Here is a 23,367-nt window from a genome sequence, read left to right on the forward strand (position 1 = left end):
TTTTGTTACATGCATGTGTAAAATCTGCTTTGTTTATTTATTAAAGGATAATTTTAAAAATAGAAATGATAATTAGTTGACCTTCCATAATAGATAGACAAGCTAATTAATTGGCAGATCTTGTTTGGAAGATAATTGAAATTGTAGCAGAGTGAAGGTAACTGAATTACATCCCTTCAATGATATAGGCCACCAGGTGAGGTGACAGCCGATACCTATATATTCCAACGTTTGGCGCTTTCTCCCTCTTTTTTGCCAATTTGGTACACACAAGGAACACTATCTCACTTGTGCCTAGTTCCACGAACCATGTGCGTTTAGTGTCAATCTTATGATATCTGCCTAAACTGATTTCTTATCGTTGCTATAATGATGCCTGCTACAAATTTATTACGGTAAGTGCCATCCAGGAACTGGATATATTTTCTACTGCACACACATTTCTGTTACTTTCACAATCTTCTCTAGTGTCTAAGCTGCTCATTCAGAGACCCAAGACATGAGGACATTTGATTTCTTACAACATGTAAAAGTTGTGATCACACCATCCTTTCTAATAAATTTTAATTGTTATGGTAAAACAATCTTCATTTTTTTCTACACATCCAACACGCTAAAAAATGTTGATTATTTAAAGGTCTCTCTAATATATTTATTGTTAGCTCCATAGTAAAGACATTATAAACAATGCAATTTTTATGTTGAATTTTCAGCTCAGAATAATGAGTAGTTTCCTACAGAAACTCAGTACATCCAACCCTTAAGTACTGTACCCATATACAGGATAATCCACTTTTAAATATATGTGTCGAGTAGGTTACATTCAGTAGAGAGCCATATTCCTTTACTGAAAATTAACATTGTATTGTACTTTGTATCTGTTACCTCTAAACTTGTAACAAATATAACTTTCTTTTGAATCTGTTCTATTTGCTGTTTTTTATGACTCACATTATTCCACTTTTGAAATTACGGATCTTTTCGGTTTGAATGGCAGTTTTTTCTAGCGGTGTCATATGAAATTGTCACCCATAATTATGACCCTAGTATCGATCTATTGCATTTCAATCTGTTTTAGGGTTAGGGTTAGGGTTAGAGGTGGGGGGAAGGGTATCTTTTTCTCTTTGCAAATGTAAATAAACCCAATCTGTTTCTTAAATGAGGACATATTCATACGGCACAGAATGTTTTTTACCTCAATGGATGTCATTGATTGGTCAAAATTGCAGAAATTGAAGAAAAAAACAACAAATATCTTACAAACTATAAAATTTTCTCAATAAAGCCAAGAGAAAAAGATGTTTTATAAACACATTCTACCAGTATACGAAGTTTAAAATTTTTTAGTTACCTAGAAATTATGTTAAAAACTGCCGTTCAAACCGAAAAGATCCAAAATTACACACCAAAGATGTCTACTTTTCACTTTAATAACAACCAGTTTGGAACTTCTTTCTTTAAATCTTCCACTTGTTCATGGTGCCAAATTTATTCCTTACATTCAAGTCTTAAAACATTAGGGTTTATATTATAAGAAATAGATTTTTAAATGTTGAAGAATATGTTTACTTTGCATGGAAAGAATTGCTGGATCCTTAAATATTTTTTCGTATGGTTTATAAGTCTAAATATTTTTTTATCATCATTGATCATTCAATATCATTGTTTTTGTAAAGTGGTGAGCTGGCAGAAATATGAGCATGCTGGGCGAAATGTTTAGTGGTATTTCGCCTGTCTTTACGTTCTGAGTTGAAATTCTGCTGAGGTAGAATTTGCCTTTCATCCTTTTGGGGGCGATAAATTAGGTACCCGCCGTGTACTCGGGTAAATCTAATTGACCGGCTCCCTCCCGCAAAATTTCAGGTCTTGTGCCCAGAGTAGAAAAGAATATCATTGTTTTTGGCTTTTGTATGATCATCTTGTTTCAATTTGAATGCAGGATAATGATGGAGAAACCCGCAACTGTTGTTCGTTAATTCGCTGTCAGTACTGATCAGTATGACTATCCTGGACATGGGATTGCATTGGACAAAAGCACCCACTACACTCTCGGAGTGGTTGGCGTTAGGAAGGGCACCCAGCTGTAGAAACTCTGCCAGATCAGATTGGAGTCTGGTTCGCCATACCTCAGTCAAATCGTCCAACCCATGCTAGCATGGAAAGCGGACGTTAAATGATGATCATAATTGCATTAATGTCTGATTTTCCATGCTAACATAGATCTGTACTATAGTATCTTTCCAAGATTCTCACATGTTTGAAAGATTCTCACTTGTTTGAAGGATTCTTTTGTTTGAAAGGACTAAACTAAATTCTACACTGCCTTTTTCATGAGTTTTATCAGTCCCCTTCATGTTTGTGCATATATCCACTATCACTCTCAAAGTTACTTTATCACACAACATCATATGTCTATACTATGTTCAACTTATTTGAAGCTCACATTCAACAAATTGAACTTAGTTGATTCCTCTTTAATTTTTTCATTTCTACTAATTTTTATGCAAATGTTTCATTACCATACAATATAATAACTCCATGATAAGGATCATATAATCAACTGTATAGAAAGAGAAATCTTTGTTAATAGCGAAAGCTGCTCTCTAAACTAGGTACCTTTAACTCTAGGTACTCTGTCATATCTCACTCCATCTTTAGAAATAATTATCTCATTTAAATAACAAGCCATTCACTTAAGTAAACCATCTAAGAGGCTCATAATCTTCAGTTTTGGTTACATATTTTACAAAATTTGGCGCTACAGAAATTTTAATTCCTTAATTGTCTTCTGATTCCATGCAACATTTGTATACCTGGTTGTTATACATGCTATTCCTGTTCAACTAAACACGATCTTTTCTTAAACTTTAGCAACCCAAGTCACTGCTTTATAACTGAAAACTGGGATTATTTAAAATCAGTTGGATAGGTCACTAAAATTTTATTTGCATTTGAACTTAAAAAAATATAATTAACTTCAGTTTCAACAGCCGAGCAAATTGAACAAATGATAGTCACAATGGATATGGTATTTTATCGTCTTGCATAGATTTCAAATTTTCTTAAGCATTCCCTCCAAAATTGAATTTTACAGTTGTTCTTTTCAATGTAGACGCTAACCTCTCATTAATATATTTTACTTTTTATTTATTCTTACAGCAATCAAGCATTTGCAGGGCTTTCTCTTAAATCTGACTGTACTTTATGGTATATGTGATCCGAAAAAAACTAACTACCTTCGAGTATTTACATACCCCAGTATAAGTCAAATTGAAAAATACAAAAATGTATGTATATTTTAGACCTTTATTATTATTCTCTTTTTTAGCGTGAGAGATAATGTTTCAGCAAGAATATCATTGTTTTTGGCTTTTGTATGATCATTTTGTTTCAATTTGAATGCAGGATAATGATGGAGAAACCCGCAACTGTTGTTTGTTAATTCGCTGTCAGTACTGATCAGTATGACTATCCTGGACATGGGATTGCATTGGACAAAAGCACCCACTACACCCTCGGAGTGGTTGGCGTTAGGAAGGGCACCCAGCTGTAGAAACTCTGCCAGATCAGATTGGAGTCTGGTTCGCCAGACCTCAGTCAAATCGTCCAACCCATGCTAGCATGGAAAGCGAACGTTAAATGATAATGATGATGATTGACATCATAATTGCATTAATGTCTGATTTTCCATGCTAACATAGATCTGTACTATAGTATCTTTCCAAGATTCTCACATGTTTGAAAGATTCTCACTTGTTTGAAGGATTCTTTTGTTTGAAAGGACTAAACTAAATTCTACACTGCCTTTTTCATGAGTTTTATCAGTCTCCTTCATGTTTGTGCATGTATCCACTATCACTCTCAAAGTTACTTTATCACACAACATCATATGTCTATACTATATACAACTTATTTGAAGCTCACATTCAACAAATTGAACTTAGTTGATTCCTTTTTAATTTTTTCATTTCTACTAATTTTTATGCAAATGTTTCATTACCATACAATATAATAACTCCATGATAAGGATCATATAATCAACTGTATAGAAAGAGAAATCTTTGTTAATAGCGAAAGCTGCTCTCTAAACTAGGTACCTTTAACTCTAGGTACTCTGTCATATCTCACTCCATCTTTAGAAATAATTATCTCATTTAAATAACAAGCCATTCACATATGAGTCAAATTGAAAAATACAAAACTGTATGTATATTTTAGACCTTTATTATTATTCTCTTTTTTAGCCTGAGAGATAATGTTTCAGCAAGTTTAACGGTTGTTTTATTATAATTATATAACAATTAACGATTACTTTGTTATAGGTTTTAACAATCCATTAAGCCTGAACTTACCTCTAGTTTTTGTTGCATTAACCAAGTGAGAAACATATTTTCACCTTGATATGGCACCAGCTTATCACTAGTAACATTTCCAAGTGCTGCAAGCTCACAATTTTATAGTACAACTCCTTACTGCAGAGAATTGGATCACCTTATGGTAGCCTTTTAAAGGGATTTAGTCACTAAGTGTCTTGGTTATGGACAGACCAAAGTGTTGCTGATAGGCTCTTAAATATTAACTTTTACTGGTGTCTAATATTTTAGCAAATATTGTATTTTTGTTCATAGAAGCTTTGTAGAAATATAATATTTGAATTGTAATCATAAACAAAATTTTAGTTTACAGAGAAAAAAACTGGACTTCGAAACCTGTATTGATTGTGTTTATTATGATGCCGCCTTCAGTAAAGTAGTCTTCACCATATGCAGTTGGTAATAAGTCTTGACTAGGAGCTGAAAACATTAATTATTATATGTATTGCAACTTGGAGTGTTGTTGGCTGTTCTGAGATGATGGTTTGTTGAGTTGATGAATGAAAATGTATTTCTTGGGCTGTGTGAAGAAGTAACTGACGACTCTGTAAACTAAAATTTTGTTTATGATTACAATTCAAATATTACATTTCTACAAAGCTTCTATGAACAAAAATACAATATTTGCTAATATCATGTGTGATTAAGCTGATAAAAAAATTAGACACCAGTAAAAGTTAATATTTAAGAGCCTATCATCAACACTTTGGTTTGTCCATGAACAATTAACAGATTTTATTATTGCACATAGAATTTTAATGGTGTTAGTCTTTTACAAACAATAACAGCAATAATTACATATTGGGAGAAACATACTGCATGGAGTTTATGGTAAGCTTATTGCTACAGCAATCTGTGGCTGGCCCAACATAACTAGAAATAAGTGTGCTATATTTGTGGTAACAAAAAATCTTGTTGACTATCAGACATCTGTCTTAACCAGGTGGTTAAGTGTTGCGAGAGTGGAGACACAACACATGGGTGTTTCAGCATTCTGCAATTACTGCTAAAAGTGGCTTTTTTATAGGATACAAGAAGATTCTAGAAGATTGACTTGTGCAATGACTTGATGCTGATTCGTTGCTTAATAGATCATGTGGAACTACTGTGGTTTGATCATGATGCATGACCGGTTACCTGGAGGTTCAGTTTCGAATCACCAGTACATATGTAATAAACAAAACTGTATTTTGAATGTGTTAATATTTAATTCACATTTCAATAACTTTTTTCGTTCTTGTGGCAGGAACTGTTTAGCTTAGAACTGAAACGTATTTGTCCAGCTGTCTGGGGATTAGAACTATATTCTTTGCCCAAAAGTAATTGCAGCGAAAATGTGCAGCGCCAGATTCTGCTTGTGCCCCACCCTGACAAAGGTAAGTTAACTTTATAATATTGGGTTTAAATGTAGGCTAAGCCAGCAAATTCGGGAGATGGGGTTAAGTTGATTACATCAACCCAAGTACTCAACTGGTACTTATTTTCGCAACCTTGAAAGGATGAAAAGGCAAAGTCGACCTCAGTGGAATTTGAACTCAGAATGTAAAAGCAGATGAAATGCTGCTAAGCATTTTATCTGGCATGCTAATAATTCTGCCAGCTCACCACCTTAACCTCAACCAAATATTGGTTTCAAATTTTGGCACAAGGCCAGCAGTTTTGGGGGTTGGAGTTAATCAATTACATTGATTCCAGTGCTCAACTGGTACTTATTTTATGAACCCCAAAACGTTGAAAGTCAAAGTCAACCTTGATGGAATTTGATCACAGAACATAAAGATGGACAAGATGTCACTAAGCATAAGTAAACATTGTAATACTGAATATTCAACGTAAATAGGAGTTAAGCTATTTTATGTGGTTGTAACCATTTCTACATCCAGCATTTCATTAATTATTAATCAAATCTATTTTAAGTTGACGTGATAGTACACTTAGTTGTGAAGGTTTTGCAATGGGCATGTGGTACTACTTGCCACAACTTCAAGGTCCTGCTTGGGCTGGTGCAGAGCTATACTTCTTTCTTGAAACCTTAACAGTAGACTAACAAGATAAGAAATAAACGTCTGCCTGAATTTCTTAGTGTTACCTATGGATGAAGCTTTGGTATGGAACATTGTTGAGGAATAAACGGTTGTATCATATACATAGTGGTGGGCATAGCTAGAGTGATAGTCAATAGATTATTGCTGTAGAGGAAGACAGTTGTGATGGGCAGAGCCAACCATTGGGGCATCTTGAAGTACAGTTTTGTCAGATTAATATTGCACACATTGTCAACTGATTTTATGATGTTGAGTGTAACACAGCTTTCAGTAATTTTCTTAAAGGCGAGTGACATAAAGTAAATCTCTAGTAGATCTGATTTTATGGAAGCCTTACTTGTTACTATTAAAAAGAGAGAGAGAGAGAGGTCTATAACCCTTCAGCATTCAGATTATTCTATCAAATGTAATGCTTATTTACATTGTTTTGAATTAATCATATTAACAGCTTTATATTAGTGGATGATGGATTGGACTATGGGAAAGGGGTACAGTGCAGGTTCATGTAGGGGATCTGTTAGGCTACACATACCTAATAGGGGAAGAGAGAGAAAATGAACATTAGGAATTGCAAAAGATAATAGCAATGAGGTGCTTAGATGACCTCACAATGTACAAGGTAAGTTGAATCAATTTGCAAGATTGTATTGGAAGATGAATGAAGGGTTAGTGGGAGTGGAGGCAGATTGCCAAAATGGGTATGGTTGAAGGGTGGATGAGCAAGGAGCTATGAGTTGGGGGGGAGATAGAGGATGGCGAAAAGAGTGGTTGGAGAGGCAAGTAGCATGAATAGTAAAGATGATAGAATTGATTGTGTGGATGACATGAATGGTAATCTGCAGGAGCCAGGGGTCAGGGAGAAGAGGTAGGCCTAATGCATGAGAGGTGGGGATGAGTTATATAAGGTGGGTGGAGAGTACAATAAAAAGCACTTCTAGAACTTGGCTTCACTGAAGAGGTTGAGTCTTTTCAACAACCTCATATCACCAGATATCCCAGCCCTTTGTCATCTCCTCTATCAGGCTCAGTGGTGTCCAGAGGTCAGCCTTCACCATTTCATCCCATCTTCCTGGGTCTTCCTCTTCCTCAGGTTCCAGCCACATTAAGTGAACAGTGCTTCTAAATACAACCGTTCTCATCCATATGCATTATTTGTCCACACTAGCAGTCTTATTTCTTGCACACAACAACTAATTCCTCTAATGACCAGTTTTTCTCTCAGTACCTTTGTACTGATTCTTTCATGCATACTAATGTTGCATGTCCAGCGGAGCATACTCACTTCATTTCTTTTTAGTCTTCCTAAGTACTCTGCATTCAAGGCCCATGTCACACTACCATGCAGCATTGCAGTTTTAACACCAGCATCATACAATCTGCCTTTCACTCTGAGGGTAAAGATTTCTTTTTGTCAGCAGTGGTAAATTTGTCAGTAAAATTGTAATGAAAGTATTAACATAGTTCATTGTTAACTCTTTAGCATTTAAACTGATCTTATCCAACCCAAATATTCTACCTTGTTTTATGTTTAAATCAGCCAGATCCAGCATCTCACACCAGCCCTACAATGTCATTCAAAACATAAACAATAACATCATCGATATCTTAAAGCTACAAGTTAATACCTGATTAATTCAAAACAATGTGAATTAAGAAGTATTACATTTAACGGAGTAATCTGAATGCTAAGGAGTTCTATTTTGAGAACAAATTTCTCTGAAATGATTGTAGCAAGAGTCTGACCTTGTTATATTCAGGGTGTAGCAACAATATGAATGTAAATTCTCAAATTTACATCTTGCTTTGGTAGACTAAAGTACAATGCCCTGGACAGGCTGGCATCAACAGATATGCCTATGTCATCATTTTTTAGACTAATCAACTAATGCACCAGCCTGTTCATTCACGTAGACAAACTAGTATCAACTGACATGCTTATGTCATCATCTTTCTGACCAGTCATCTTAATACATATATTTGTCAACAATCATGCCTACTGCATTCCCTTTCAAACTGGTTAATGACTATATATTATTATGCATTAACATTTGAAAGTGCCATCATTGAAGAACTTAACCATCTGGAATTGGACATGCAACCCAATCTAGAGTGGCAGATTTAGTTGGCACAACCCAAAGACAATACTACATTGCAGTGTGACAGTCAACACAGTGAAGGTAGCAATAGCCAGTATCTGTGGGAGTAAGCATGGTAGACATGGTCACAACGGACAAAACAAATGATAGACTCCCAGGTATAAAATCAATCAGTCCTTTTACTGATAGCCTAGATATAGTCATACAGAATAGCAACCAGCTTGGCAACCATATTTTCAATCAGATGTACAGCTGAACTTACTCAAGTTCTTCACATTGTCTCTTATCAATAACCTAGATACCTGACCTTTTCATAGCCAATGGTTTTACCAGTGGTACTGAACTGGTTCTACAACTATGCAAACAAACAAACACACACTATATGTGTGTGTGTATAGATATAATATATATATATATATGTGTGTGTGTGTGGCACGTAAAATGCACCATCCGATCATGGCCGTTTGCCAGCCTCGTCTGGCACCTGCGCCGGTGGCATGTAAAAAGCACCCACTACACTTATGGAGTGGTTGGCATTAGGAAGGGCATCCAGCTGTAGAAACATTGCCAGATCAGACTGGGCCTGGTGCAGTCTTCTGGCTTCCCAGACTCCAGTTGCACCATCCAACCCATGCCAGCATGGAAAGCGGATGCTAAACGATGATGATGATGATGATGATATATATATATATATGTATGTATATATAAAGGATAAAGACCCCCTTGGGTCATGAATGACCATGGGGTTGCACTTAGAATGTTACCCCCCAAGGCACAAGTTCAAGCAAGGTTGTTTATGGAAGACCAGCAGTCACCCATGCATACCAGCCTCCCCTCTCCATGCCACTGATGTTATCCAAGGGAAAGGCAAAGACTGATACAGCTTGGCACCAGTGACATCACAACTCAATTCTACAGCTGAGTGAACTGGAGCAATGTGAAATAAAGTGTCATATCATATAATCATCATTTTAATGTCCACTGTTCCATGCTTGCATAGGTTGGACAAAATTTGTTAAGGTAAATTTTCTACAACCAGATGCTCTGCCTGTCTCCAACCCTCACTGTTTTCAAAAAGGTAATCTTTCCTCCATGGCAGGACATGATTTCATGAAGACTTGTAAACAAAGAATACCATGCCAGCATGGAAAATGAACAGTAAATAATAATAATGATGATGATGAAGACATACAATGTGCTTCTTTTAGTCTCTGTCAACCAAATCTACTCACCAGGTTTTGGTTGATCTGGGGTTATAGTAGAAGACATTTGCCTTGTGTGGCTGTACAGTGGGACTGAACCCTGAACTAATTGGTTGGGAAGCAAGCTGTAGGCTTCTTAACCATACACCTGCACTTGTGTGTGCACATATATACACACACAGACATCTCAAAAGTAAATAGACACCCCTTATTTTGCATGTGCATGTGTATATATATGTATACATACATGTATATATACATGTGTGTGTGTATATATATATATATATATGTATATATATATATATATATATATATATATATATATATATTATATATATATATACACACACACACATACATGTATGTGTATAAAGTATATCCAGTAACGTTACACTGCTATATGTAGTGGCTATTTAAGCAATGAGTTCATGGATGGTTAATGTGTTAGATGGGTGCTGATGAAGGAGCAAAAACTCCCGAAATATGTTATATATGCCTATTATCTCTTTTTTCATTCTCGATCTCATTGTTTACATCTGGCATCTTGAATATGAAACATTGTAACAAAATCAGTGCTGGCTATAATTTCTATGTAAAGCTGTAGAGATGACCTTAACATGTCATATATATATATCAAAATCAAAATCAAAATCGATCAACATCAATGGGAATTGTAGCTGTGACACCAGTGCCGGTGGCACGTAATAACACCATCCGATCGTGGCCGTTTGCCAGCCTCATCTGGCACCTGTGCCGGTGGCACGTAAAAAGCACCCACTACACTCACGGAGTGGTTGGCGTTAGCAAGGGCATCCAGCCGTAGAAACATTGCCAGATCAGACTGGGCCTGGTGCAGCCTTCTGGCTTCCCAGACCCCAGTTGAACCGTCCAACCCATGCTAGCATGGAAAGTGGATGCTAAATGATGATGATGATGATATATTGCCAAGAAGACAACCAATCTGAAAAAGAAATATCTGGAAGTTTAAGGATCCTCTGAATGGTCAGAAATTCAGAGATGTTTTTACATGAAGCATTTGATGAGAAAGAGGGAGTTATAAAAACATATAACATAGAGGACAACTGGAGGTTCTTATGGGACAACTTGAGGGCTGCTGACCAAAATCCCCAATTGCCAAATTTCACTTAAAACTTCAACAGTGCTTTTCTCAATGTAAAACAATAGTTTTTCTGTGAATGACAGCATTTATACATTTCCCAGTTGCCTTCGCTAAGCAGAATAATGTCTTTGCCGCTTGAACCTTCTAACCTCTTCTAGGCCACCACTGGCTGGAATGGAGATAACGGACCTCCAACGAAATCATTTGTTATCAAAAATATATCTATCCTTCTGGCTGCTTTTTGATAGTTATAAAAACAAGAACTCTGTAAGCTAAAGGTAGTTACTGAGAATGACCATCAGTGAGCGTGTACGTCATTATTGTACTTTCTTCAAACACTTCATTCATTTATTTATATAACCTCTCTCACCAACCTCCAGCAATCTCTCCCTCCTCCAGCTGACAGTTTTTTGTACTTTTTCATGATAGAAAATACAAAAATACACCTTTTGTGGCAGTTATAATGAAATTGCTTTCTTATATCAGAGTAGTAAGGCGTTTCAATAAAACATCTTTACCCCCGAGAATTACCAGGTACACCAGCTAGTTTATCATAAGTAAACTGTCATAGAAGTACTGAATTTGCACTTTATCTTCTTTCATATCAGCTATATAGTTATTCATATTTTGTTCAAGAGAATTGCCACGTAGGATATAAACTCATATTACACTCACGGAGTGGTTGGCGTTAGGAAGGGCATCCAGCCGTAGAAACACTGCCAGATTTGACTGGGCCTGATGAAGCCTTCTGGCTTCACAGACCCCAGTAGAACCGTCCAACCCATGCTAGCATGGAAAACGGACGCTAAATGACGATGATGATGATGATGATTTCTGGCTGTAATGTATTGTGTGTTTCTACAATTGATCATTAGTATGGTGCACTGCCACAATAGTTTTGTTGTCATCAACTCATTGCAAATAGCTGATAGGTAGATGAATGTTTATTAACATTCCTTTCACCTTTCTAGAATTTTTCGTTTAGACAATTAAAAAAAAAGTTTTATAAAAATAAGTCATTAAATAATGTAAGACATATATCAGGTCTAGGTTGTGTCTGTTGAAGGAGGTTTAAAAAAATATGATCGCTTGATATAGCTGCCAACATACTATAAGTAATTATTCATAAGTTTGTGCTAACAGACTGTGATATTTTGGCTTGTTTTCATTGTTTCATTATTAGTCACAATTATTGTGCCAAACAGCTCCCTAGTCTATGATGCTTGGTCTCCTACCTGTAATACAACCACATTTAGATGCAGGGCATATTTTGATACATCTGAAAGTAAAACAAAAAGCATGTCTTATTCACTGGTACATACAATACTTCTAATGAATAGTTTGTTACATTTGTATTCCCAAATACTCTTTTACTTGTTTCAGTCATTTGACTGCGGCCATGCTGGAGCACCACCTTTAGTCGAGCAAATCAACCCCGGGACTTATTCTTTGTAAGCCCAGTACTTATTCTATCGGTCTCTTTTGCCGAACCGCTAAGTGACGGGGACGTAAACACACCAGCATCGGTTGTCAAGCAATGCTAGAGGGACAAACACAGACACACAGACATATGCACACACATACATATGTATATATATATACATATATATGACAGGCTTCTTTCAGTTTCCGTCTACCAAATCTACTCACAAGGCTTTGGTCGGCCAGAGGCTATAGCAGAAGACACTTGCCCAAGATGCCATGCAGTGGGACTGAACCCGGAACCATGTGGTTGGTTAGCAAGCTACTTACCACACAGCCACTCCTGCACCTATACATGCTACTTTAACCCTTTTTTTTTTTTATATTTCAGGCAAGGATCGTGGTTCTTGGCAAAGTCCAATGACAATCACATACAGCTATCCTTTGCATAACATTGAAGTAAACTTCACAAAAGCTCCAGAAAGTTTCAATTTTGAAAACTATAATATTTCTCTTAAGAAAAATAATGTAGTTATTCATTATAAAATCATAAATAAAATTGAAGAGGTGAGTTATATTTTAATTTACTTTATTTTCAGTTAATATTAAGACCAGACGAAGCTGGCAACAGCCAAAGCACCATCTGACCATGGCCGTTGCCAGCTTCCTCTGGTCCCCGTGCCGGTGGCACGTAAAAAGCACCATCCGTTCGTGGCCATCTACCAGCCTCGTCTGACACCTGTGCCGGTGGCACGTAAAAAGCACCCACTACACTCATGGAGTGGTTGGCATTAGGAAGGGCATCCAGCTGTAGAAACACTGCCAGATCAGACTGGGCCTGGTGCAGCCTTCTGGCTTTCCAGACCCCAGTTGAACCGTCCAACCCATGCCAGCATGGAAAGCGGACGTTAAATGATGATGATGATAAAGCATTTGATATTTGTAGTTGTATAGTTGCCTGAAGACTTGTGGCTTAGTGGTTAGGGTATTCAGCTCATGATAAGGTTGTAAGTTCAATTCTTGGTGGCATATTGCGTCTTTGAGCAAGACACTTTATTTTCACATTGCTCCAGTTCACTCAGCTGGTAAAAATCAGTAGTACCTGTATTTCAAAGGGCCAGCCATGTCACATGCTGAATCTCTCTAAGAACTATGTTAAGAGTACGCAGGAGTGGCTGTATGGTAAGTAGCTTGCTTACCAACCATATGGTTCCGGGTTCAGTCCCACTGCGTGGCACCTTGGGCAAGTGACTTCTACTCTAGCCTCAGGCCGACCAAAGCCTTGTGAGTGGATTTGGTAGTCAGAAACTGAAAGAAGCCCGTCGTATATATGTATATATATATATGTGTGCGTGTATGCCTGATTGGCTCCTGTGCTGGTGGCATGTAAAAAGTACCCACTACACTCACGGAGTGGTTGGCGTTAGGAAGAGCATCCAGCTGTAGAAACATTGCCAGATCAGATAGGAGCCTGGTGCAGCCGCTGGCTCTCCAGATCTTGGTAAAACCATCCAACCCATGCCAGCATGGAAAAACAGACGTTAAACGATAATGTTGATGATATTCCTTGCTAAATTAAACCATAACACTTTACATTTTTATTTTCTAGCCATCTGTTACTTTCGAAGTTGATGTTTCTGGAAAATATGTTGTAATGGTAAACTAATTTTATTTTTATTTTGTATGGTTTTAAAGGCACACAGTTCTTTTTGCTAGAGAAACTTACAAAAGAACAAATGTTTTTTTAGCATTTTAGTGTGATTTGTAATGACTTGTTCAATCTATCCGTTTTCTCTGCTCACTATTCTCTGGGAGAGTCATGGGGAGAAGTCCTATCAGAAACAACTGTCATTAAACTTTCCAGCTAGGTTCCCAAGCATGACCAACTGGGACTATGGATGTTATTCACCTTGTTCTTGGTCTACTCTTGAGTCTCCTGCCAGTTGGTTTGGCTTGAAGAATCTGGTTTACAATCCTTTTCTGTAAAATTCTAATTATGTCTGTAGTATCAGAGCTGTGATCTCTCAATGTAGAAATGTAGCAGCTCAATCTGGAGAGACTCCCTCATCTATGAACTATGCACCCTCTCAAGTAATGTTACTCCAGAGATCATTCAGAGGGACTCCATTTCAGTCTCTCGTATTTGTGATCCTTCTCTTTTGGTCATTACCCAAAATGACAGTGACTGTTGTTTACTGCTATAAATCTGACTGAAGAAGGAAGGTAATAGATAACCAGTTCATGGGACATGGTTTAACACTTACTGTATGCATTTCATTGTATCTCTGGACATATATTGTACAGGCTTGAGTTCATAATAGCTGTAATAACCATCAGATCTGGGGAAGCTATGTAAAAAAGTGACTTCTCCATTTTCTAGATTTATCTCAATTATTTAATACAACAGAGACCAGAATAAAATTCCTATCCACAAACTCCTGATGTTTGTGAAATGATTATCTTAATAACAAGAAATTTAAAAAAACATGTCTGACTGACTGACTGGCCCTCATGCCTGTGGCACGTAAAAGCACCCACTACACTCTTGGAGTGGTTGGCGTTAGGAAGGGCATCCAGCTGGAGAAACTCTGCCGGATCAGATTGGAGTCTGGTGCAGCCATCTGGTTCGCTAGACCTCAGTCAAATCATCCAACCCCTGCTAGCATGGAAAGCGGACGTTAAATGATGATGATGATGATGCATTCAAAGGCAAAACTATGGTAAATGAAAGAAAAGTTTCCTAATTAGATTGACTTGACAAAAATTAAATAATATATTCTTAGATCATATATATTGTTGTGCTAATGCAATACAATTTTAGCATAGCTTATGCTATGTAAGAGAGAATTACATAATAAAAGACCAAAAGAAACTGTACTGAATCACTTGTTACTATTATAGTGACTCGTTCAGAAAATAGAATGTCTGTCAGCTCAATATCCTACAATTTGAGTCCTATTTCTGACTTGCATTTTTTAACGATCTTCCTCTCTTTTCTGTTTTTTTCCTATGAGATACATTTTGTTTGTGACTATATTTTCTATCAGCTCAATGAAAAAACACAACAGAATGACTTATTCATGTAATCAAGTCACTGTGACCAACAGAAAAAAAAAAGAGAAAAAAATGATTGAGTGTTGTATCTGCTAGAAATCGTCTTGTTTGAAAAGTTTTATCACTGAGATAATGCAGCATTAATTCAAAACAATGTGAATAAATAAGGATTATACATTTGATAAAGTAATTTGAATGCTTCTGCTATAAAGAATGTATAATTTTAGAAACTTTCAGTTAGATGAACTCACAATATTTTCAAAATTTCTTTTTCTAGCTTAAACCCTATTCAATTGATGAAAATAACTGTCTTTGTGGCACCAAGGGAAACACATGCAAATTATGTGATGTCACAAGTACACATAAAATAGAATTTACTGGTTTGTAGATTTTTGAAAAATATTTTGCATTTAATGGTTTAGGATTAATAAAGTTGATTGATTTTGTAATATTAGTAACCAATTCCAAAACAGCTCCTACATTTCAGTTATCAGAATCTGCCATAGATTTTGCATTATTTAAGGACTAACTATCTGGTTTCTAGGGGTGAATTAAAAGTAAAATGAATGACCATGGGATTGCACATAGAAAGTTACCCTCTGAGGCACAAGTCTGGGCAAGATATTTTATGGAAGACCAGCAGTCACTCATGTATACTAGCCCCCCCCCCCTCGCCATGCCACCAATGTTATTCAAAGATAAGACAAAGGCTGATACAGCTTGGCACTCATTTCTACAGCTGAGTGAACATGAAATAGAGTATCTTGCTCAAGAACACAACACATAGCCCATTCTGGGAATCGAACTCACCACCTTGTGATTGTGAGCTTCACGCTCTCACCACTGAGTCGGATCTTCATATCAAATTTATAACAACTGGTTCCTCTATCTTTAGACTGGATGTTGATTTTTAGATGCTTCAGTTTATCTTGATTGCAGGAAAACTTGGGAATATTACTTGTGGGAAAAGTCCTACCTCTAATAGAAATTATGTCATGTGAAATCAAATCTAATAAATTACTCGTATGCAGATTTAAAATTTTTCTCTATCTCTACTCCTTGTTGGCACTTTCAAACAACAAGGAAATAAAGAAAATTTAAAATCTGCCCCCCCCCCCACTCCTTAAAAAAAGTCTTGATTTGAGCCAAGATGGAAAAGATGTGTACAAGCAGGAAAGTATTGGAAGAATATTGTGACCAATACTGTATAACACCAATCCAGTATTATTGTTGATACAAGTCACCTTGTATATTTAAAGGCTTTAGATATGTTTGGTCTACAAGATTTCTAAAGAAAGTTCATTCATAATTGAGTGGTTGTTATTTTTTGATTTTAAATTTTGCTATTGATAAAATTTTGAAATTTCTGTTGCTTCTGAATAACAGACTCAGCTACAAACCAATAACAGTTATAGTGACAGCCTTGTTGTTAAATGTTATAATTAGTAGAAGGAATAGACAATCTTTGAGCATATCATGCTACTGTTGTTGCCTCTATACCAAATCACTTAATTTATATATCTATGGAGTCGTATATTCATAGCAGTAATAGAAATAGATATAAGTGTTCTGGAACTGTTTGATTCACGATTACTTTTCCATCAATAGTCTTGGGTAATTTTCCAGGAACAGTTTTATTAATAGTCATTAGAGAAATACACTTATTAGATGTTGGGAAGTATTTTTCTCTTCTGATTTCTTCTGTAGGATGTTTATAACAAGACAGTTTTAGTGGGGTTTTAACTCATAAAGCACTGAGATTTGCACTTACATAGCATGGACTGCTGAGCACGTTTTATGAAAATGAGATGACCATGCACACATAAAAATTTTTTTAAATAGTTAAAATATCTTCTTAGTATACAATGGTAGGCGCAGGAGTGGCTGTGTGGTAAGTAGCTTGTTTACCAACCACATGGTTCCAGGTTCAGTCCCACTGTGTGGCACCTTGGGCAAGTGTCTTCTACTATAGCCTCGGGCCGACCAAAGCCTTGTGAGTAGATTTGGTAGACGGAAACTGAAAGAAGCCCGTCGTATATATGTATATATATATATATATGCGTGTGTGTGTTTGTCCCCTTAGCATTGCTTGACAACCAATGCTGGTGTGTTTATGTCCCCGTTACTTAGCGGTTCGGCAAAAAGAGACCGATAGAATAAGTACTGGGCTTACAAAAGAATAAGTCCGAGGTCGAGTTGCTCGATTAAAGGCGGTGCTCCAGCATGGCCGCAGTCAAATGACTGAAACAAGTAAAAGAGTAATGGTGGCAAGTTTTACATCATCTGAAAAATCATTAGTTGAACTGTTAGTCCTCTTGCATTCTGGGGGGGGGGGGATTATCGGAGTGTTTGAGTGACATTAGACCCCAACAAATGCCCATAAATTAAATGCATCTATCTGGGCCATGATTATAGCCCATCACGCTTTACGTGTTAACCATTAAAATCTCAGACTAAAAGTAAAAATTTCAAAATGAAATGGTAATTATATGAAATATAACTATTTAGAAATTGTGTTTTGTCTTTCAGATATATGTCCGAGAAATCCAACTCCAGAACCAGACATGATTAAAAATATTACTGTTGCAATTATTGTTATAGCTGCAATTATTTCGATTTTAGTCATTATGAAATGTGTCTTATGTAAAAGTAAGTTGAAAATATGTTTCTATGGTATAATATCATTGTTTTATGTTTTGTTTAAAAGCCACAAGTACTTTTTTGATATTTCAACAAGTATTCGTAATGTTAGCAGTGTTATTTTGAAATCTTGTTAGACTTTGGTTCCTTTTATTAGCACAAAAACCACAAAAGATAGCTTTTGATTGAAAATGATGCAGAATTTAGTATTCAAGTGAATTTACAAACCATTGGAAGGTCATTAATGATAATAATAATTATGTAAACTAGCTGAACCTGTGAAAATTTCACGGAAAACATAAAAAATGCAAGCATCTGTAAATAGTGATTTCATTTAATAACTATCAAATAATTATGTATAAGCAGGACCTTGGGAAATTCTACAGAATACAAAAAATGTAAGCATCTTTAAATAGTAACCATATTTAACTATTAAATAATTTTTTTATTTTTATGTTATACTACTGATGATCGTAAATTTTTATGCAATATAATTTGATATTTTTTAAATTGGACACTTCATATACATGCACATTGCTCACTCCCACATCCCCAGGTGGTGTGAGCATTGAAGATTTTTTGTTTAACTATTACCACCTGTAGTCCAAAGTCCATCCCCTCCACACCGTGGTGGGGACGCTGGCAACGAGTAATGTTAGAGCTATGCCGTTGAGAACTTTGGTTCCTGGTAGGGCCACCCAAGGCAGATTGGTCTGACACCGAGTGGTATTAGGGCCACAACCTGGCACAACTGGGGTTGATCTAATCGACTGACCCCCTCCCCCCCCCCAAATTTCGGGCTTTGTGCCTAGAGTAGAAAAGAATATTGCATGCTCGTTGTCTGTGTGTTGAACATGTGTTTTTATTGAATACGTAGTGATCAGGAATTTTGCAATACAGAAAAGGGCATGAATTTATATCATTTTGGTTTGATTTGAACCAAGAAGTTAATGTTGTGTCACATACTCAAGCTCTATTAACTGCTCCTTGTTGCTCTCCCTGTCGATAATACACTTTCTGTTCACCTGGAAGATGTACAGCTAGATGGTACACTGTACGAGATTGGCTATGCATAGGATAGTTGGAGAGGCACCACATTGCTTCAGGAGCGGAAACATATCTGCAGGACAAGAATTGTTTTATTTCCTCATACTGTTGACGCAGTCTTATTTCTCCACCTTCAGTGGCATTTTGTTGGTCTGAAATAAATTCCATCACTGAACAGTTATGTCCTTTATAAACATATTTAAAAAGATATTTTATGCTTTTAACTGATGAAGTTAATATAACAGTCAGATAGATAGATAGATAGATAAATGGGCAATATTTCTTCTTACAGTTTCCATATTTTCAATGGCTTTATCATATGTTATCCAAAACGAAAAGTTTTCCTGCATTTTCTCTATGACGAAATGAGAACAGTTTCATTCTCTTCCACTATTATTCTCTATCCACTCCCTTCCTTCACTCAATCTATCTCTCTAAATCTCTCCCTCCTCTATATCTCCTTGCCTCTCACCCATCCTCCTGCATTTAACACGTTATCTCTCTTTTTACCTCTTCCTTTCAACTAAGTGTGACACACACCACAAGTGTAGGTATTAGCATATTATTATTATTTAGGACAAATGAATTTTGAGAAAATCTGAAATTTAGTGATCGTTCCTTCTAATGCTTTGTTTGAACATTACTTATGGGATGATCTAATATATTTCTTAGTCAATGAAAGAGAGGATGTGCTTATAGACTTTCAGGCCTATCTATGCTGGTGAGGTTGATGATGTTAACTTTTGTGGGAATTCCCTTGATAGGCGGAGAAAAAAATATAAGTCAGGAAGGAGTTTCAGAGGGATGCAGTTTGTGAAAAAGGGATTTAGTAAAATGTTTTGCACAAGATTAGAAGGAGGTTAGACATATCAGGGGTAAAGAAAAGAGAAGCAGCAAGTATAGTGGATGGGCCTGTCTTGCTAATTTAGAGGAGCAGAATGGTTTGGACATGTGTGCTGGGATCACATCCAGTTTTGAACTGACTTTTTAAAGGTGTGAAGAGCTTCATAATTTTGCTTGTCATTGTTGTACAGGGCTGTGCAAGTCTTCTTTTATGTAATTTCGGTTTGAGAACATGTGCTACTGAGGCTAGGTTTTGGTAACTGCTTCTATGTATATGAAAGTAATCAGTTCTGGTTATACTTCACAAGAACTTTCGGAAAGTGTGTTCATAGTCATAAAGTTGCCACAGATTACAGCAGATGTAGTTTGCCATTTTAAATTGACCAGTTTAAGATCAAGACAGATTTGGTAGTACTTCCACACTAAACTGCTGCTGTCTACTCTTATATAATAAGTAAACGTACTTTTGAAGCCTTAACTACACAGACAACTCTAGTAAAATTACTAACATACACATCATTTGCAATCCTGCAATGCAACATGTACTGAACAGTTAACATTATATTCACTTCACTAATGAGATACTGAGGCATCAAAATTTACCAACCATTGACTAACAGGTCAATAGTACTTAGGTTATTTCTAGCACCATTTGTTTATAGTTTCCAATTTCCTTTTTTCACCTTCAAAATTTCTATTGAAACATATTTACTCTTTATTCTTACTCTTTTTACTGGTTCCAGTCATTTGACTGCGACCATGCTGGAGCCCCGCCTTTAGTTGAGCAAAGCGACCCCAGGACTTACTCTTTGTAAGCCTTGTACTTATTCTATCAGTCTCTTTTGCCGAACTGCTAAGTAACAGGGACATAAACACACCAGCATCGGTTGTCAAGTGATGTTGGGGGGGACAGACACACACACACATATATATATATATATACGACAGGCTTCTTTCAGTTTCCGTCTACCAAATCCACTCACAAGGCTTTGGTCGGCCCGAGGCTATAGTAGAAGACACTTGCCCAAGGTGCCACGCAGTGGGACTGAACCTGGAACCATGTGGTTGGTAAGCAAGCTACTTACCACACAGCCACTCCTACACCTATATTTAGTCATATTTATTTTCTGTTTCCCTCTTCGTACACTTTTTCCCCACAATATTTTGCAATTTTTCAAGGGTTAAGCATATTTTTTTTAGTGAAATTGTAACAATTCAATTTATTTTCTCTCTCTTTCATCTTTACAGGTTCCAAAAAGCTTCCAAAGAAATATGCCATGTTATTGTGCCTCAATGATCATTTTTTGCATGATAAGGCTGTGCAACAGTTAATTAAATATTTGGAAGATTTTGGAGTGATTGTTCACCATGCCAAAAAATTTGGTAAATGTGTCTTTGATGTATATGATATTGTTCTTCTTATAAATTCTACTGCATTGGCTGAGAGACAGAAGGCTTGGGCTGAAGGAAAAGATTATGAAAAATTTTTTACGGAAGAACATTCAAGTAACCTGACCAATCAAACATTCATATTGATTGATGAATTAAACCTTGAAAAAGACTGCCATAAAATAATAAGCTTGAAATTTGACCACACTCCTGACAGTCCAGTGTTTAAGCATTATCCTTCACAAAATGGAAATTTTTCTATACCAAGAAATTTATTTGACATGGTTAAAAGTATGGTTGATGTTTCAATAAGATTTCGAGGATTTTTTAAAAAGCAAGCATTACTGAATGCCATCAGCAATGCTGCAGAATATGAAAGATGCAATAAAAATTGGTTTTCAGAAAAATATGGTGACCCCATTCCTGAAAATTTGATCTCCTCTTTATACAGCAAAGATAGAAAAAGTACGAAAAAGAATAACAATAACTTTAATATAGATTGTTCAATTAACAGCTGCAGTGTAAGTGAATTGCTCCACACATTACAAAAGAAAAATGATGAAGGAAATCTATTGAACTTTTTTAACATAAACAATATTGAAAACAGTAGTATACTAAATGTTTAAGACAATCTACAAGCAATGTTTCCTTTCAGTTTTATGTAACTGAATGATACTACTATTATGGGTTAGATTTACTTTGCAGTTTACTGTAAGACAGCTAGCCTTAACTGCCACTGTTGAAATGTTATGTTAGGGGCATGACAGTCTTGAAATCTTGATTCTTCTTTCAGATGTGTGTGAAGTATATAGTACTAGGAGTGAACATTTCATTTTTCTATTACTGTTGTGTTTAAACCAGCCATATCTGGCCCCAAATATTCTACCTGCTTTGTGTTCAAGTCAGCTACATCCGACCTCTCATACCTACACTCCAATGTCATTCCAACAGTAAACAATCACATCATCAAAATCTCAAAATAATACATGATCAATTCATAACAATGTGAATAAATAAACACTACATTTGACAGAATAATCTGAATGCTAAAGGGTTAAAGATATCAAATGGCATTGTTGTAGTGAAAAAAAGGAGCAAGTTCCTGGTTTCAAGATTTCACCACAATTATCCACTACACTTGTAATATCCAACTGTTGTCAATGAAATTTAGATGGACACACTCTGCAGGCTTCATTCATCACCCAATAAACCTTTAAGGGTTATGGAAAATTTACAGAAAAAACTGAAGACACTTAAGTAACAGAGGCTGTAGTGGTGACCTTAGGTGCCTTGTGTATTCTAAGCTGAAATCCCCTTTGAGATCAACCTTGCTTTTCTTCAAGGGTCAATGAAATAGGTACTAATTCTGTACTAGATTTGATTCAACCTATTCTGGTGAGAGATATGCCTGTCTTGTACAAATATAATAAATAAAACATATTCAAATGAGCTGAATTTAGGAGTCAGTTTTGGTTCCATTTGAAACTTATATTTCTAATAACTTTTAAAAAAAATGAGAATCTCATGTTTTACTATTCCTTCATTAAAATCTCAACTCTGAAGTTTTGTGTTGATTAAACTTGAATCCTTGCTATTTGGTGCTAGATCATTTTAATCAAACAATTCATCTTATCAGACAAACATAGAATGTGATATTTACTAATTACACAGTCCAATTTCTTAATACTCCTTTTTCATAAACCATTGTATATTTTCTTATAAAAATATATTTTTGCTTTGGGAAAAAGAAAAAGACCTAAAAAAAAAAAACAAAAGACACTGAGAAATATCTTTTGTTGTTAAAAACATTGCATTTCTTGATTGTTTTCTTATTTGTTTTAAAAATTGTCTAAAAAAAAACATTTAATTTGTTAAACATACCTATTGTTATGCATTTATATAAATAATAAAATAAATTGTTCAAACTGTTGTGTTTTTATGAATTAACTATTAATATTTTTAATGTAAACTAACACCAAGGCTTGATCTTTCCCAAGTTTATAGCAGGTATCAGATTAGTTACACATGGCCTACGTTTTTTTTTCTTCTTGAAAAGATGTGCCTTTATACAAAATTTCAGGGACTGAAATGTATAATTGTAGCCTTCAGTTTATTAGAATGATATTAGACATAAGT

General features: G+C 35.9%; 1 protein-coding gene across 4 annotated transcripts in view; it reads left to right on the plus strand.

The window, feature by feature from the left end:
• The window catches only part of LOC115217569, a 36,827-nt gene extending 13,744 nt beyond the window's left edge, over positions 1-23,083 (plus strand). For 2 of the 4 annotated variants that reach the window (XM_036507700.1, XM_036507698.1), the window contains 8 exons: positions 3,160-3,287; positions 5,620-5,753; positions 9,448-9,451; positions 12,655-12,825; positions 13,868-13,915; positions 15,590-15,692; positions 17,842-17,961; positions 21,091-23,083. In XM_036507700.1, coding sequence (XP_036363593.1) covers positions 3,160-3,287; positions 5,620-5,753; positions 9,448-9,451; positions 12,655-12,825; positions 13,868-13,915; positions 15,590-15,692; positions 17,842-17,961; positions 21,091-21,857 — 1,475 coding nt within the window. In that variant the 3' untranslated portion in view covers positions 21,858-23,083. Of the gene's footprint in view, positions 1-3,159; positions 3,288-5,619; positions 5,754-9,447; positions 9,452-12,649; positions 12,826-13,867; positions 13,916-15,589; positions 15,693-17,841; positions 17,962-21,090 lie in introns of all 4 variants that reach the window. The other 2 variants (XM_036507699.1, XM_029787309.2) reach the window with 2 other exon arrangements.
• The last annotated feature ends 284 nt before the right edge of the window (positions 23,084-23,367 follow it).

The sequence above is a fragment of the Octopus sinensis genome, linkage group LG11 (genome assembly GCF_006345805.1).
Source record: "Octopus sinensis linkage group LG11, ASM634580v1, whole genome shotgun sequence".
Classification (NCBI taxonomy): Eukaryota; Metazoa; Mollusca; class Cephalopoda; order Octopoda; family Octopodidae; genus Octopus; species Octopus sinensis.